General features: G+C 36.1%; 2 protein-coding genes across 3 annotated transcripts in view; both read left to right on the forward strand.

Annotated features, from left to right (window-relative positions):
• Positions 1 to 7,033: 7,033 nt before the first annotated feature.
• LOC121376925 (TPR and ankyrin repeat-containing protein 1-like) overlaps positions 7,034 to 19,596 on the forward strand; it is a 92,390-nt gene continuing 79,827 nt past the window's right edge. Inside the window, exons 1-5 of the mRNA XM_041504729.1 lie at positions 7,034 to 7,189; positions 9,825 to 10,184; positions 11,025 to 11,294; positions 13,225 to 13,475; positions 14,871 to 15,033. Coding sequence (XP_041360663.1) covers positions 7,111 to 7,189; positions 9,825 to 10,184; positions 11,025 to 11,294; positions 13,225 to 13,475; positions 14,871 to 15,033 — 1,123 coding nt within the window. The 5' untranslated portion in view covers positions 7,034 to 7,110. The remainder of the gene's footprint in view (positions 7,190 to 9,824; positions 10,185 to 11,024; positions 11,295 to 13,224; positions 13,476 to 14,870; positions 15,034 to 19,596) is intronic.
• Positions 15,737 to 19,065, forward strand: LOC121376926 (THAP domain-containing protein 6-like). Of its 2 annotated transcripts, none has more exons than XM_041504731.1 (2): positions 15,737 to 16,785; positions 17,463 to 17,686. In XM_041504731.1, the coding sequence occupies exons 1-2, from the start codon at positions 16,581 to 16,583 to the stop codon at positions 17,552 to 17,554; spliced, it is 297 nt and encodes a 98-aa protein (XP_041360665.1). In that variant the 5' UTR covers positions 15,737 to 16,580; the 3' UTR covers positions 17,555 to 17,686. The 2 variants fall into 2 exon arrangements, with proteins under 2 accessions (XP_041360665.1, XP_041360664.1); XM_041504730.1 differs by having other exon boundaries at positions 15,853 to 16,785; positions 17,463 to 19,065.

Here is a 19,596-nt window from a genome sequence, read left to right on the forward strand (position 1 = left end):
ACAAAATGCTAGGTCATCCAAGGTATGAAGCTTCACCTGCATTGTGACTGATGCAATCAATAATATGTCACTAAACTAAAGGTAGAACTGTGTATGCTTCACCTGCATTGTGACTGATGCAATCAATAATGTGTCACTAAACTAAAGGTAGAACTGTGTATGCTTCACCTGCATTGTGACTGATGCAATCAATAATATGTCACTGAACTAAAGGTAGAACTGTGTATGCTTCACCTGCATTGTGACTGATGCAGTCAATAATATGTCACTGAACTAAAGGTAGAACTGTGTATGCTTCACCTGCATTGTGACTGATGCAATCAATAATGTGTCACTGAACTAAAGGTAGAACTGTGTATGCTTCACCTGCATTGTGACTGATGCAATCAATAATGTGTCACTGAACTAAAGGTAGAACTGTGTATGCTTCACCTGCATTGTGACTGATGCAATCAATAATGTGTCACTGAACTAAAGGTAGAACTGTGTATGCTTCACCTGCATTGTGACTGATGCAGTCAATAATGTGTCACTGAACTAAAGGTAGAACTGTGTATGCTTCACCTGCATTGTGACTGATGCAGTCAATAATATGTCACTGAACTAAAGGTAGAACTGTGTATGCTTCACCTGCATTGTGACTGATGCAATCAATAATGTGTCACTGAACTAAAGGTAGAACTGTGTATGCTTCACCTGCATTGTGACTGATGTCAATAATGTGTCACTGAACTAAAGGTAGAACTGTGTATGCTTCACCTGCATTGTGACTGATGCAGTCAATAAATATGTCACTGAACTAAAGGTAGAACTGTGTATGCTTCACCTGCATTGTGACTGATGCAGTCAATAATATGTCACTGAACTAAAGGTAGAACTGTGTATGCTTCACCTGCATTGTGACTGATGCAGTCAATAATATGTCACTGAACTAAAGGTAGAACTGTGTATGCTTCACCTGCATTGTGACTGATGCAGTCAATAATATGTCACTGAACTAAAGGTAGAACTGTGTATGCTTCACCTGCATTGTGACTGATGCAATCAATAATGTGTCACTGAACTAAAGGTAGAACTGTGTATGCTTCACCTGCATTGTGACTGATGCAATCAATAATGTGTCACTGAACTAAAGGTAGAACTGTGTATGCTTCACCTGCATTGTGACTGATGCAATCAATAATGTGTCACTGAACTAAAGGTAGAACTGTGTATGCTTCACCTGCATTGTGACTGATGCAATCAATAATGTGTCACTGAACTAAAGGTAGAACTGTGTATGCTTCACCTGCATTGTGACTGATGCAGTCAATAATATGTCACTGAACTAAAGGTAGAACTGTGTATGCTTCACCTGCATTGTGACTGATGCAGTCAATAATGTGTCACTGAACTAAAGGTAGAACTGTGTATGCTTCACCTGCATTGTGACTGATGCAGTCAATAATGTGTCACTGAACTAAAGGTAGAACTGTGTATGCTTCACCTGCATTGTGACTGATGCAGTCAGTAATATGTCACTGAACTAAAGGTAGAACCGTGTATGCCGTACCTTGGTTGTTCATTCAGTTTTGTTCATACCATCAAATTATATACATGTAGGTGACCAGTATAAACAAAACTAACAAAAAACCCCACATTTAACCTATGCAATTTGATGATTATTTGCAAAGAAACGTTTTTATGTACGCTGAAAAGTTTTTCAACAAATATTTCAATAGATATTTATCATATAATATCTTACATTTTCAGTGCAATCAAAGTATGTGATATTTTTCAGATCAAATTTGATAACTTTACAAATTAGATATAAATTAATCGACATCACGGCACTAGGTTTATTGACATTTAAGCAACCGTACTAGGGTGACACTCCATAATTGGCGTATGCATTCATAGTCATCAAATAAAAACATTTCAATAGCAATTTTACTCTGAAAGCTGTCCAGCGTTGAGGAAACAAAAAATCTTATACATTAGTTTATTTTGATATAAGGACATAGAAAATGATGTCATTTCTATTAAAAAAAAGACACCACACCACATATTCTTACGTCATTTGAATATTTAGTAATGGCGGACTGCAATTAAAGTTGCGTATACAGTTTACAAAAACTCATTGTATTAACTTGAGATTATATGATCTCTCTCTCTCTCTCTCTCTCTCTCTCTCTCTCTCTCTCTCTCTCTCTCTCTCTCTCTCTCTCTCTCTCTCTCTCTCTCTCTCTCTCTATATATATATATATTTTTTTTTTAAATGCTACCAACATTTAACACAGACAAAGACATTTTTTGTTTTTTGGACATTACAAATATGGATGGTGATGAGATGAATAGTGAAGCAGCAGTATTTGAGCTATCATTTGAGCTATCTCGGTATCACCCGTGCCCGGGGTACACAGAACCTGCAGTGCATGCCGGGTAATCATCCCCCATATGGGATGATACACTTGGGAGACATACCCATAAACACACCCATGAAGTGGGTGAAACTCTGTATATGTGGCCTTACACCTACCCATTGAGCCTAGCGGGACACTCACTCTGGGTTGGAGCTGGTACTGGCATGAAACTTCCCTCATTGCCTCAGGTGGGATATGAACCCAGTACCTACCAGCTTGAAGTCCGATGGCATAACTACTATATCGCCGAGGCTGTATTATATGAGTTGGTATGGGTTTAAAACTTAATAATATGTTTTTGTATTAATTTCAGCTTTTACTCATTACAGAGTTACATATCAGTTCATGAGTTCTCTTTCGAAGCAAACAGACTATATTTAAATTTGATTGTAATGATTATTTACAATAATAATTATTACTTAATAGACCTCTCTCACATTCCCATTGTGCATGTGCGCGAAGAGTAACATCCCTTGCCGAATTAGACGGTCTCGAGGCTATATACAAATTGAGGGGCATGATCGACAGTTGTCATGAGCATCGTGAGTAGCTTTATAGAAGCTGTGAATCTCTAGCGACTAACGTACATATTTCGTATAAGATGGTAAAATGGCTGCGAAAAACGGTCTACTAAAGTCTACAATGGTTTAAGACCAAAAGCAGTGAAACATAACTTAGACGAAGTCTCTGGAGCCGCCTGTCAAGGGTTTTTTAACAACTCAAAATTAAAAGATTCATACAATGAAATTAACTTTAGTGGAATGTGTTTGCTACTTTTAACAATTAAAATTAGAGTTAAATATTCACACGGATTTCCAGTGATGTTTAATTCTCCACATGTATCAGTATTTAAAATTAAATAAAATATGCCTCCCTTCCCCCTAAAAAAATAACAAAACCCCTAACTCACATAGACCGTTATCACAGCTCTATTTTCCCCTTATTGTTTCATTAAAAATAACAAAACCCCCAACTCACATAGACCGTTATCACAGCTCTATTTTCCCCTTATTGTTTCATTAAAAATAACAAAACCCCCAACTCACATAGACCGTTATCACAGCTCTATTTTCCCCATATAGTTTCATTAAAAATAACAAAACCCCTATCTCACATAGACCGTTATCACAGCTCTATTTTCCCCTTATCGATTCATTAAAAATAACAAAACCCCTAACTCACATAGACCGTTATCACAGCTCTATTTTTCCCTTATAGTTTCATTAAAAATAACAAAACCCCTAACTCACATAGACCGTTATCACAGCTCTATTTTCCCCTTATAGGTTCATTAAAAAAGACAGTCGTACAACTACTAATCAATATTACATGTCTATCCACAAATTATTTATTTATGTATTTATTTACTTATTTATTTATTTATTTATCTTATTTTATTTATTTAAATTTATTTTCATTATCATTTTTCTCAAGATACATACAACTTCACTTGAAATAATATCTGATATTTACGAATACATATATATTTCTGTATGTGTGTGTGTAGCGCCGTGACCTTATTTATTATTTTATTTATCTTCTTCTTTTTTTTCTTCTTTTTTTTATATTTCTTTCTTTATTTCTTTTATTTACTTTTCGCCATCACTTATATCAGTCACATACAACTTCATTTGAAATATCTGGTATTTACGAAGGTTAATTATTATTATTTACATTTATTTATTTATTATTCAATTTATTTTCTTTGTTTGATTCTTTCTTTATTTTCACTTCACCATTATTTATATTAGTCATATAAAACAACCTTGTATGAAATATCTGGTATTTACGAAGTTTTAAAATTATTTATTTATTTATTAGGCCTGCCCTACATGTATTTCCTCATTTTCATTCATCGTTTTAATTATTTTGGCTTAAATTCAGACTTGGCCTGTTTACCTTTTTTTTATTGTCCGTCGTCCGAGGCATGGTACTTAATATGTTTGCTTCAAACATTCAAACGAAGTACCTTATGACTGCGCATAATAAATCCTCATGAGTTTATAATAAAGAGACAATCCTGAGTTTGTAGCCATATTATCAAGCTATCGGCTAGTCTAATCTGTTATAAATAAAACTTACATGTTTCTTAGGTTAAATAATCTTGCTTCGTATTTAAATACCTGTATATGCAATTCAATTACATTTCTGACCATTCTCAGGTCGGTAGCAATCGAGAAGTCGGGTGGTGGGGGGGGACTAGCTCCACTTTTATAAACCCAGTTTAAAATATGGCGTTTGCCCCCCCACCACCAATTAGACTGTGTCCCTCCACTACAGACTGTGCCCCCTCCCCCAACTCCAGATATTGTTCCTACGGGTCTGATTCTAATGTTTTATAGTACCATAGCTCAGATTTCATATGTATCATTTAATTTATTCCAAATACCGAACAAAATTTTAAATAACTTGGTGAAAAGAAATTCCGACAAGAATCCTGAATGTACACATGTATTTATGTGTATAGTGCTTTATAAATATTTAAATCATGTTAAATACAATAAATATCTGCATACACGCAAGCGCGAACACATTAATATTATTTCAGCCCATATTTGATATTTATTGCGTACGAATTCGAAACGATGGTTTGTCTAGCGTTAACAACCAAATATTTTTATTTTGTGATAAGCAATAATTCACAAATGTCTCCAATAAGTCTTGTTGGATGTCAACAGAATTTTCGGGTTCCCTACTGGTAGAATAATTAATCATGGAGATATTTACATTCCTATTGCATGGCCTCTCATTGTCTATGCCCCCCAACTTGTCCACAGGTCTATTTTTGCGAGATCTCGCGTGAGTCTGCGATTTGCGTCCTCGAGTTACCCCACAAAGGGCACATGCACAGTGGAATGTGAAAGAGGTCTATTGAACAACATGTTAAATTTTTATTTGTTTGTAACAGTGGAAATAACAAATTAATTTTAATAAGAGCCGTTAATACAATGTTTTATAGCCAACCACAATGCTTGTACCTGGTGTATTTTCTGTGTTTCATTTTATAGCCAACCACAATGCTTGTACCTGGTGTATTTTCTGTGTTTCATTTTATAGCCAACCACAATGCTTGTACCTGGTGTATTTTCTGTGTTTCATTTTGCGCTTTATTGTCTCATCTTGATGAAAAGTTTTTTTGTTTAACAATACCACTAAAGCACATTGATTTATTAATCATCGGCTATTGTATTTCAAACATTTAGTTTTTCTGACATAATCTTAGAGAGGAAACCCGCTACATTTTTTCATTAGTAGCAAGGGATCTTTTATATGAACCATCCCACAGACAGAATAGCACATACATGTACCACGACCTTTGATATACCAGTCGTGGTGCACTGGCAGGAACAAGAAATAGCCCAATAGGCCCACCAACGGGGATCGATCCCAGACTGACCGCTCATCAAGCGGACACTTTACCACTGGGCTATGTCCCTTCTCATCTTGATGAAGTCAAAAGACGAGATATACGTGTTGGTTTTCGTATTTGCTGATAGCATCAACACTTTTGTTTACAGGGCTTCTAGATTATGGTAGCCCCACTTCCTTGGCTAGTGATATTCAATGTTGGGCTAGTCAAGAACTACTATTGCCATGCCCGACGGCTAGTGATTTTCTTTTGGTCCAATGTAGTAGTTAAGTCTATTTTATAAATATGAATATCCTGCCCCAACCTCAATGTTAGTGTTTTAGTGTTCGAGATTAAAAATTTTGGCCAGTATCCTAGTTGGATACTAACATTTCAAAATCTGGTATCCCACCTGAGAATTTAGTATTATATGGTATCCCGGTGGGATACTAGGTTCTCGAAGTCTGGTATCCAAAATAAATTATGGTATGGTATCATCGGGATACCGTTAATCTCAAACACTGTGTTTTTAAGTTCTATCTTCCTATTTAGGTGACATATCTAATTATTACTATTATTTAGTAAACTTTTATTAACTTTTTAATTGTGGCTAGTAAATGTTTTTAATCACTGATCCAATGGCTAGTGGATTTTTAATTGTGGCTAGTAAATGTTTTTAATCACTGATCCAATGGCTAGTGGATTTTATAAACATTCTACAAGCCCTGGCCCCGTGCTTATAAACCTTAAAGTCTAAACTTTAATAAAGTCCAGACTTTAACGTCATGGCAACGCCGTTCAAATAGAATTACGTTAAAGTCCAGACTTTAACGTCATGGCAACGCCGTTCAAATAGAATTACGTTAAAGTCCAGACTTTAACGTCATGGCAATGCCGTTCAAATAGAATTACGTTAAAGTCTGGACTTGATTAAAGTCTAGACTTTAAGTTTTATAAGCACAGGACCTGGTTTATCTCAGTGTTAGATTTCTGCAGTTAGCTCCATGTCATGTAAACTACATGTAGGCTATATATCTTAGACCAAGGAAGTTTCGTTTATTACTATATGCAGGCTTTCTTCCAGAAAATAGTTTGAGGATACATGTATGTATAATAATAATAATAATAAATTCATGTCAGGATTTATGTATTACGACAGACTAACTTGCATAATAATCTCTATTGATCTGCTATTTGATAAAAATACCAGCAGGCCATATTTTACTACCTGTTACGAACCCTGCTGTTGTTTAATTCTGGAATCTGCCTTTGTTTCAGGGCTACTGGCGAGCAGCTCAAGCCCACAAGCTGACTGGCTCGTTCATCGACTGCGCTGCGTGCCTGGCAGCCCTCTGGAGTATGCAAGGACCAACCTTCTCGGAGGAGGATCGCATTTACATCCTGGCAGAAATGGCAGTTACTGTTATACACTTTCCTAGTCAGTACATTCTATTTATCATATATCTTGCATTTTCAGTGCAATCAAAGTATGTAATATTTTTCAGATCACACACTTTAAGAATTTGATAACTTTGCAAATTAGGTTTAAATTAGTCGAGGTCTCGGCACTAGGTTTATTGACATTTAAGCAAACATACTTGAATGACACTCCATGATTGACGTATGCATTCATAGTCATCAAATAAAAACATTTCAATGGCAATTTGATACTGAAAGCTGTCCAGCGTTCAGAAAACAAAAAATGTTAGGCATAACTTTATTTTGATGTAAGGACATCCAAAATGACGTCATTCGAGCTTGACGTCATTTCCATTCAAAAATACACCGCGCCACATATTCTTACGTCATTTGAATATCTAGTAATGGCGGACTGGAATTAAAGTTGCGTGTACAGTTTACAAAAACACGTTGTATTAAGCTTGAGCTTATATGATAATTTTTAAGAGATTATTACCCTCATGTATTTCGGTATCGTCAATATCATATATTAGGAATAAAAATAATGTATTATGCTCGCCGGAGGCTCGCATAACACAATTTTTATTCTTAATATATGATATTGACGATACCGAAAAACACTGGTAATAACCTCTATGTATCCTGTGTTTTGATTGGAAACATTTTATTGCATATATAATATACATTTATATATACATGTGTCGGTGGGCCCATTGAGCTATATCATGTTTTGGCCAATGCACCACGATTGGCACATCAAAGGTCATGGTATGTGCTAAACTATCTGTGGGATGGTGCATATAAAAGATCCCTGGCTACTGATGGAAAAATTTATCGGGTTTCCGCTTTAAGACTATGTCAAAATTACAACATTGGACTATATCTCATTTTAGCCAGTGCACCACAATTGGTATATCAAAGGTCAAGGTATGTGCTATCCTGTCTGAAGGATGGTGCATATAAAAGATCCCTGGCTACTAATGGAAAAATGTATCGGGTTTTCGCTTTAAGACTGTCAAAATTGCAACATTGGGCTATATCTCATTTTAGCCAGTGCACCACGTTTGTTATATCAAAGATCATGGTATGTGCTATCCTGTCTGAAGGATGGTGAATATAAAAGATCCCTGGCTACTAATGGAAAAATGTAGCGTGTTTCCGCTTTAAGACTAAAAATGACAACATTTTTTACATCCAATAACCGATGATTAATAAATCAATGTGCTTTGGTGGTGTCGTTAAAGAAAAACATTTAACATTTATATACATTCATGTACAAAGGATCTTTATTTTGTATTGTCTGTCCACTTATTAACATTTATATACATTCATGTACAAAGGATCTTTATTTTGTATTGTCTGTCCACCTATTAACATTTATATACATTCATGTACAAAGGATCTTTATTTTGTATTGTCTGTCCACCTATTAACATTTATATACATTCATGTACAAAGGATCTTTATTTTGTATTGTCTGTCCACCTATTAAAAACAAATGCAGGCTTGTTGTAATATTGTATGGGGCTGGATGTGGACATTTGTTGTATGGTGAAAATCTTCCGTGTATCGGATATTACCTTTTAGGAATCTGGACCCAAATTCATAAAAGGTTTGTATCTTAGTTGGTTACTGCGAGCTTCTAAATATTTAGTTTACGAGTTTACTGCTGCACAGAAAATAAATAAAATGTCTACATCCCAGAGCTGCCACCATGTAACGACATTTAAGATTAAGAACGGACCAAAGAGCTGGTGATTTCAAAGAGAGAAATGGAAAATATGACACTACCCAGCCAGACCTGAACAGCTAAAATTTATTAGACTGCCAGAATTTCTACGACTCTGCCAGCTTGTAGAACGATATATTATTGTTTAACAATATTATAATATACACCGTTTTCACTTCAAATGATAGATACATGTATATATTTGACAAAAGCATTTTTAAGAACACTTGGTAGCACCAAACCTTGATTGAAAAATCAATAAATTTTGAAATATTCTAGTATAGACAAATTTTTTCATATTTCTTTCATATATATTTACAAAATTTATAGTGACATCCCGCAAGTATTTAATAGAACGATCTAGTCAAAACACCGGCAACGTAAACCAGCCATTTTGTCGGCTTAGACTGGCTCCGTTTCCAGTATGTCGAAACATCAAAGTTGCCTATTATCAATGTGGTGCATGTAATGTGTATTTCGTTATAATTCTGAACTGTTTGTTAGAATGGTTTGGAATTCTGCCATTGCTGACATGGAGTTGGAGATTCGATGAAAAAAGAAGACTTACTGTCAGTCAGAAAGACAGATCACGCATCAGACTGGTAGTTGTGTTTCTTAACTTGTTTGTCAGAATTTTTATGCACATTTGGTGAACAAGTGAGTACTTTCTGCACCCCTGCATGCTTTAATGACAAGATTTTATGAGACTTCAGAAACTTGATGGGGAATGTGATACTGTAAAGCCCACGTTGAACAATAGTGTTACAAGAGGCTCTTATTTTATCAAGTGAGTTTTAATTCTAAGATTTTCTTTGATTCAAGATTCAAGTTGGTTCATTTGCTAGACACTCCTGTTTTGGTTACTCTGTTACATATGAGTTTAATACAGAATTGGTGCTATGTAAATGGTAATTTGCTTTTCTAGGTATAAACGAAGATGAAGGCATGCATGTGTATGGAAATCTTGAACTACCCTCCAACTGCACACTGTGGTCCAGAGTGCTCAATCAGCTGGCAGTTGGCAACAACTGGGAGGCTGTGTGTCTTCTCATTCTTGGCTGGCCTGGTTGTCCTGACAACCCGTTTGAAGGCGTTGCCGCTGACTGTGCTACGAATGACATCATCATCAGAGATCTTCTGTGTTCTGTCAATGAGGTGGCTCTCAAAACCTGGGGCATTAATCTGGCTATATGTCTGCTCAAAAAAGGTGCTGATGTTGCCACGGTTGCCCGGACAGCCGATGAACCGATTCCTATTTCAGCTCTCATCACAGCTCTTCAGACAGGCGAGTCTTAGAGTTGCCTCCCTTGATATGTTATTTAATATTTAAGCATAATAATGGGATTTTTGGACATATTTAGTGTTATGTGTGTCCAGTTGTGTTAAAGTGTTATATGAGAAGCGTTTGTAATTTTTTGTGAATTTATTGATGTATAACGGTCACAAATTGTGTAAAATTGCATGTATAATGAAAAACATCCCATAAGTTACACTGTATTCTATTTTCAGGAGTTCATGACTTGTTTAAGTACATAATGGAGAACATCCCAGTAGTTACATTGTATTCTATTTTCAGGAGTTCATGACGTGTTTAAGTACAACCGGCCTCGGTGGTGTCGTGGTTAGGCCATCAGTCTACAGGCTGGTAGGTACTGGGTTCGGATCCCAGTCGAGGCATGGGATTTTTAATCCAGATACCGACTCCAAACCCTGAGTGAGTGCTCCGCAAGGCTCAATGGGTAGGTGTAAACCACTTGCACCGACCAGTGATCCATAACTGGTTAAACAAAGGCTATGGTTTATGCTATCCTGCCTGTGGGAAGTGCAAATAAAAGATCCCTTGCTGCCTGTCGTAAAAGAGTAGCCTATGTGGCGACAGCAGGTTTCCTCTAAAAAAAACTGTCAGAATGACCATATGTTTGACGTGCAATAGCCGATGATAAGATTAAAAATCAATGTGTTCTAGTGGCGTCGTTAAATAAAACAAACTTTACTATTTTTTTTGTTTAAGTACATAATGGAGAACATCCCAGTAGTTACACTGTATTCTGTTTTCAGGAGTTCATGACCTGTTTAAGTACATAATGGAGAACATCCCAGTAGTTACATTGTATTCTGTTTTCAGGAGTTCATGACCTGTTTAAGTACATAATGGAGAACATCCCATCTGCTCGGGCTCAGATTGACAGTAAGGACAGATTTGGGGAGACAGCTATTCACATTATAGTGAAGTCTGGTAAAACAGACTCGTTCAGCGGTGAAGCTCTTCTCAAACTCTTGCTCAACTACGGGTGTGCCACTGATGTTCGCGACAGATATGGCAAGCTGCCCATTGACTACATAGACCAAAAGAGCCCGGTGTTTGGAATTCTGCGGAAGACATCACAAAACACAGGTCAGCTGGATTTTGGCTATAATTCAGTGCAATTTATCTTGGTTTTTGGCTATTAAAAGTTCATACATGTGTATATCATTTAAAAAAAAATTGTTTCTTTGCTTCTTTGTTTAATGACCTTATTCTGTAGATTATTGGCTTTACATTTTAATGAAGTTTACAATTTCTTTTCACCCTTAAAGGTAGGGTCCACTCAAACAAGAGCCTTATGTGTTGGAAAGATGCATACCCAGACCACCAACTCATACTGACACTTTAACAAATGAAAAACGCGTAATTTTAGAGTTAATAAAAAAACATGGTTATTTCTGCTAACTGGAGGCAGCCATTTTGTTTCGTTTTTGTGACGTCCAGTGGTATAGCTTGGGGCGAAGTGACGTCAGCTCCGTCCATCTCCTCGATGCACAGTGTAAACAAACACTCTAATTTATGACAAGGCGCTTCGCTTTCATCAACCTGACTTGTAAAACAATATAAATGACTTGATAGTATAATAAACTATTTAACTAAATATATTTCAATTTGTATCAATAGAACAAAATGGAGTTATAGTATTTTTCTTTTAAAAAAATATCCAAAGAAAAAATGCATATTATTAGGCCTATTGGTAGGGTACATTCGAGCAAAAACGACCACTCATGATACCCAAGTGATACTTTTCTTTTCTTTGGGATGACGTAATTGGTCAGTTTTGTGATTTTAGATGGGAAAGTCTACTTAATCAAGGGTTTTACAGAATTACTTACAGTAATAAAGTGATAATGTCAATTATGATTTGAGGGGCGTCCGCGCGGCTATCAGACAATACCTTGTGATCTTAATAAAAGAGGCATAGCTTTTTAGTGTGTCTAGACACAGTGTCTGGGTGACCGTCTAAATATACACCTGCCAATCAGGAACCACAGGTACAGGCCACGGAAAGAAAAGACCAATTAACCAAGAAAACACTCCGATTATTATTTCAGTACATGGGTTAATTTATGTACAAAACATAATACAGTTATTTCAACACTTTGACAATGGTGGTTTATTTTGTATTGAAAAATTATATATAATTGTTGTTGGCTTACTGGGATGGCTATTATTACAGAACATTGCGATGCATCCGAAAAAATCAGGTATGTTTTGTTTTTTCAGTTCGAAGACTAATTCCTGACGTGACACGTTAGGTATTACGTAACCACCAGCTCGCTAGAGGGCGTATTCACTGGGATGGTACAAAATGGCTGTACCCGTTATATATGATAGCTGTCACATTTAACTCTTTTATTAATTAACTGTATGATTATACTTGTTGATATTAAGCAATAATGTACATTATATATCGTTGAATATGCATACCAGGCCAAATGCCTTAATTGTCCCTTCCTTTAAATGATTTAATACACTGGTTTAATCGATATGGATGTCCACCAAGTGACATTTTTTTAAATTCCACACATCCAGTCTCAAAACTGAAACTCCAGGGCAATTTTAAGATCTGTTGGAACATTTATTCAAGTTTGTCCAACATCTTTTAATTCATGAAACCTTTTAATTGATCATTTTCCTATTTCGATGAATCTTTACAAAATAATCTGGACACCCCTCAGTCCCATGATAAGAGTATGGTGACGGTCATTTTGAACTTTGTTAAAGTTTTCCTTAATTGTTGATAATCTTGGCTTTGCCATTCTAGTTTTCTATGTCATGGGTTTGCTTATGTTGTTAATCATTTAATTATGTGGGTCTATGTATATCTGATAATTTTAGATATTATTATTTTATTTTATTTATTTATTTTAATTTTTTAAACTATCGGATTCAGTTTTTCATGATAGGTAAATAGATAACTTGATTATCACCAGGAAAATTAGTCTTAACATTTTTTTTTTAACTATACAATCATTGCATGTTATAGAATATGTCATATAATTGTATCTTTTTACAGACAACAGTTTGCATAAAAAAGTTGCATACCTTCGAGAGGCTGGAAACAAAGCTCAGAAAGAAAATAATAACACCCAGGCGCTGAAACACTATGAGGCGGCCATTTCTCTTTTGAGTGGACTGGGCACTATGAACACAGAGCTGGCCATCCTGCACAGCAACTGTTCCTTAGTGCTCTCCAACATGGGCGACATGAAGCAGGCTCTGACCGCCGCACATAATGCTGTGATGGCCAACTCAACATTTTACAAGGTAAAAACAATCATTTATCATTCATGTATGTTGGCCTGTTAAAAGAGACTTCTCGCATATACTTCTACACGTAGGTAATAAAACCTATAAATGGAGTGTGTAACCATTAAACTGGATTGATGTGCCATTCCACTAGGGCCTCCACAAGTCCAAAATATTGGACTCGAGTACTCAAGGGTCAAACTCGACCCGGACTCGAGTACTCAAGGGTCAAACTCGACCTGCACCCGAGTACCTGACACTAGGTGATAATGATACTAAAGAATAAAATAAAATATATGCATCTTAATTCACTGAACGTGAATCCGAAATCATGCCATTGAATTGCATTTAGAAACCAGTTGATATGTTTAGTATTGTGATGGATGGACAGCCAGATTAAACAGAAACTACATATGATTATTGTGTAACTTGTATTACTGGTTAGTTACTGCTAAAATAGTGCTCTACATTGTCTCACTTATACGGGTTCTCGAGTCCTGTGAACAAACTCCGATCTTGCTAGACTCGACCCGTGCCTGAGTACTCGTGGAGACCCTCAATTCCACAAAGCGATCTTAGCACTAAGATCCAATTAAGTGCCTAACTACCTTATGCAATCACGGTGATCTTAGCACTAAGATCCAATTAAGTGCCTAACTACCTTATGCAATCACGGTGATCTTAGCACTAAGATCCAATAGAGTGCTTAACTGCGGTGATCTCAGCACTAAGATCCAATTGAGTGCCTAACTACTGTATGCAGTTATGGTGATCTCAGCACTAAGATCCAGTTGAGTGCCTAACTACCGTATGCAGTTATGGTGATCTCAGCACTAAGATCCAATTGAGTGCCTAACTACGGTGATATCAGCACTAAGATCCAATTGAGTGCCTAACTACCGTATGCAATTACGGTGACCTCAGCACTAAGATCCAATTGAGAGCCTAACTACCGTATGCAATTACGGTGATCTCAGCACTAAGATCCAGTTGAGTGCCGAACTACTGTATGCAGTTATGGTGATCTCAGCACTAAGATCCAATTGAGTGCCTAACTACGGTGATATCAGCACTAAGATCCAATTGAGTGCCTAACTACCGTATGCAATTACAGTGACCTCAGCACTAAGATCCAATTGAGAGCCTAACTACCGTATGCAATTACGGTGATCTCAGCACTAAGATCCAATTGAGTGCCTAACTACCTTATGCAATTATTTAAAATTTTGTTTGGCAGTTGTTAGTAAAAAAAAAATGGGTATATATGAAATAACTAATACGAACTCCATACTGAGCTACTACATGCATTGGGCTCATCAGCCGTGCTTCAAGTATACAGATATCCATATTGTCCACAAACAAAGTGTCCATGGGAAGCACTGAATGTTATTAATTTCTTATTCTTTTCTCCAGGGCTATTGGCGATTAGGACAGGTGTACAAGTCTACAGGTCATTTTTCTGAGTCTTACGATGTGTTTGTGTCAGGCCTTGTCAAAGCAGAGCATCCTGATGAGGATTCCAAGACATTATTTCTACTGGAGATTGCCAAACTGTTGCCACCACTTGAAAATGCAGGTAGGTATACAATTATCAGTGTAACACTAACAGTGTTGGGGTACAGTACTGCTGGCAGTAACTAGAGGCAAATTACTTATCAGCTCATTTGGTAGAGATCCATCTGTCCACATTTCACGAAGTGATCTTAGCACTAAGGTCACCTAAACCTTCTGACTTATACCTTGGAATTTTGAGTTTAAAAAGTGGTTTTCGGCAAGTATTTTAAAACATTTAAATGAATATATGTGAGTAAAAAAATTTAATTTGTTTTTGACGTGGTTAGTGTATTTTTCTAATTTTTATATTTTAGATCAGTTAATGTTAATTAAAATTAAGCAAAAAAAAAAAAAGTCACGTTTACGTACGGGCATTTGTGGCCAGCTTTTTTTTAAAAAACGAACTCTGATTCATATCCCAATATTTGGTGATTTTCGTTCTTAGTAAAACAATAAAATTTATTGTCAAAATAGCTGTCACGATCAGCTATCGATCCCTGAAAATGACTGTGACATGCCGCCATTGTTGTCAAGCAAAAATACTTGCCGAAAACCTATTTTAAGCTATTTTCCACTGAAAATTTAAAATCTAAAGATACAGGAAGCTGAGTTGTCTTCAGTTTCCTGTTAATAAATGGTTTCCGGTAAGTGTCGTGTGCAAAACGGCGGGAAATATGAATTGTATGCAGTGTACAGTATGTCGACTAATGTGACATCGGGTGAGATATCTCTCTTGCAGTAGTCACTTCTCTGTATGAGTAAAGTAAAAGATGAAAACATGTACGGTGATGAATTGGGGCTCCCCAACCCTGACATCACCTAATAGTATGTTTCTTGAAATAATAAATGTTTAAAAAAGAGAAAAGATTGCTTTGTGTGGCATAGGGCGAATGTGTTTGAGAACTGATAACCTGTGAAAACAGGAAACACTACTGTAGATCCTGAAATTAACGCATCCCAAAATTAATGGCACTGACTGTGGGCAGACTAAAATGCGACATGAAATTAATGCGAGTGGCCTCCATATGAAATATTACTAATAACATCTGTCTGTGTACTTCAATGATATCAACTCACTAACATGTCATTGTACACATCATTTAACTTGTTCCTCACATGCCGTTGTGTAACAGCCTGAGCGTAATAAAGTTCTGTTCTCTTTTGTCCCTAGTGTCCCTAGTGAGATCAACTCAAAGCACATTTTTACAGCAATCATTTACCTAACGTGTATAGTTACCTAAATCTGGCTAAACATTAGCGTATATGTATCATTACCATTACAACTGTATCTTCCTAAGATATGCCAACAAAGTTGCAGCGAACTTGGAACAGTAAAAACAAAGAAATGGTCGACCCCAGGATTAGTGTGCTAAAATCCATTCAAGCACGATGAGTCATGTTACCTTTTACTTGACTATTGGACAATTAGTCTGTCTTGCCTACCATGAATTGTGCTCCAATGAGCGGAAGTAGTGAGTTATCTGCCCCCGATAGGTGGCGCAGTCTGTACCGGTCCAGCGATTTCTTTGTTTACAACAAAAGCCATTGCAAACTTTTGAATTTATAACAATGCCGCGTACTTGTTGCTCTGTGCCAAGATGTCACTTAAGGGGAGGTCACGAATTCCCATCAAATCTAGAACTTCGAGATACTTGGGTAAAGGCGATCAAGCGGATCGACGAAACTACATCAAAACAATGGATTCCGTCGAGTACAGCTGTTGTGTGCAAAGCACATTTCACAGTGAGCGATTACGTTCAGCAGACAATACATGGTAAGTTGTATTTGTTTTTATTTGTTTCTGTTTATGTCGAACAGTATAGTACTTCTATTTTTAATAACAGGTATGTACCACGAGTTTATTTTCATTCAACATTACCGTAAAATACGCCTGAACGTTAGGTATGCGGTCAGAATGCCCCCCAGGAGGAAACGGCACCGAAAATGCAAGTCAAAACGGCCAAAGAAAAAAAAAGTTAAAACGGCCAAAGGAAATAGTCATCGTACCATAACACTAAATTAATTCTCATTACTAATAATGTTAACCAATATAAGCAGTATATCATGGGCAGTCCAAAAATATATGTATAAAAACAACGGTATCACAAGTTAACACTTTATTACATGTTTTTAAACAGAAACTACATCACAATACAATTTTATTACACTAATTTACAACATAAATAATAATAATAATAAAAATATACAAACACAACAGCTCATTATAAAGACATGTTGCCTATAAAATTTGCCCATTTGAAATAAATATTAGTAATCAAAATTTACCCCATAACATTAACTCTTCCCATATGTATATACACAAATACACTAAAACAACATTTTAAGCATTGTTAATAGAAATGTATGTACAGATGCAGTTGTTGACATTTAGAAATCCAAATAAAATTTAAAAAATAGTTATTACACTTTAGATGTTTGTTCTCATTTCAGGACAAAAACCACTTAAGATGAAGCTGCTTTCAACAGCAATCCCAAGCCAATTTGAATGGACAAGACCTGACACAGCTAGTCAGATTGATTGACAACTGAGATCAAAAGAGAGGGAGTCGCAAAAACGAAAAAAGGACTTCGAGGCCAAATATGAGATGGAAAAAGAATTTGAGTATATCGAATATGGCGAAGAGATTGTTACTTCAGACAAACATCCTCGACTGGATATTGATGCCACATGTATACCAGCTGATGATATTATAACAACAGACTGCTCAACACAAACTTGTACTGAGAAACAAAAGTTTGATATTACAGACTTTATTACAGATGACAAGGCCATCCATTTTTATACTGGACTAGAATGTTATGTAAAGTTTATTTTTGTTTTGAAGTCTCTTGGACCAGCAGCATTTTGTCTAAAATATATATACCACAATGTACTTAACATTTCTGTTCCTAACCAATTCTTCATGATGCTCATGAAATTGAGAAGGCATCAAACTTACTTTGAAATGTCATTAATGTTTGGAATTTCAGAGGCAGGTGTGAAAAATATAGTTTTCACGTGGATTTCATTTGTGTCGAAGCAGTGGCGCGAAATCAATATTTGGCCGCCACAAAATCTAGTTAAACATTTCTCCCCATCAGATTTCAAATCCAAGTTTCCCACAACAAGGCTTGTTATAGATGGTACTGAATGCCCCGTCAAGAAACCCAAGCCTCCAAGAGCTCAACAATCCACATTTTCTACATATAAGAATCGGAACACAGTGAAAACCCTTATTGGTGCTTCACCTGGCGGACTCATTTCCTATATATCACCCACTTATGGTGGTTCCACCAGTGACAGACAGATAGTAGAACGAAGTAATTTATTGTCCTGTGTTGATCCTGGCGACTCAATAATGGCTGACAAAGGATTTAATGTTCAAGATTTATTTGCACCTATTAATGTTGCTATAAATATTCCAACATTTTTCAGAAAAAAAAATAGAATGAGTGGAAACATAGTAATGAAGGACAGAAAGATTTCAAGTAAACGAGTACACATTGAGCGAATTATTGGATTGGGAAAAACATACAAAATTCTGTGTAATCCTTTGACCAGCACAGAGACAAAATTATCATCTGATATTGTTTTCATCTGTTACATGTTGTGTAATTTTAGAACATGCATTGTGTCATGTAATGCATAAATGTTCTTGCTGCATTGCATACTGTATATTGTATACATGTATTCTCTCCCATAAATATTATCAGACTTCAAACTCTCTCATCAATTTGTTATGTTGCAATATTATTCTGCCACAAAAATAAAATAGATGAAAACTCAACATGTCTATACACACACACACACACACATAAATACTTGTAATAGTACATCTACTACATGTAAACATACACTGTACAGTTTAAATCACAATGTCAAAAATAACAGAATCTTTGAATTATACATTCAAACAATTACAATTATCTTAGATGTGAGAAAATTATGAATACATGTACGATTTGGGTCGGACCCTTTTCTAGGTTTGGACTTCCTAGAAACACTACTGTTAGGCATTGAAGAATCTGCTGCCTATTCAGTGTATGATTTGTAAAACCGTTTTTCTAATAAAGTTTTTTTTAAATAGTTTTCAAAAAAGTCCTGTAACTCTGACACCATTTTGTTAATGAAATCATCATTCCGTGACACTTTGAAATATAGGATGTCAGCTATCGTGTAGACAATGAACACACAATCCTGTCCTCCTGTACAAAGTAACTGACCCTGTATTTGGTAATAGTAGTCATGTTTTTCTTCCAAATAGTACTTTGAGTTTGTATCCATCTTTAAGTAAGGTACAGTGACTGAGGATATTAATTTATCTTTCGCAGTGTATGGGCATTTCACTTCTACGATCTGTAGACTGTCTATTTTCCCATCTGGCGAGCTGGACAAAAAGGGGTAGTCCTTTGATACAACAACTCCACAATTATTCACTACATTTCCAGATAATGACATATATTTGGAAAGTGCTACATGCTCATATTTCAAACCGTGTGTAAGAGACGGTGCCTTAACACTTGTAACAGTCACCATCGACTTTGCCAGTTTGTTTTTATTTGTGCGGTCGGTTGCTTTGCAAAT

Source organism: Gigantopelta aegis, chromosome 7 (genome assembly GCF_016097555.1).
Source record: "Gigantopelta aegis isolate Gae_Host chromosome 7, Gae_host_genome, whole genome shotgun sequence".
Classification (NCBI taxonomy): Eukaryota; Metazoa; Mollusca; class Gastropoda; order Neomphalida; family Peltospiridae; genus Gigantopelta; species Gigantopelta aegis.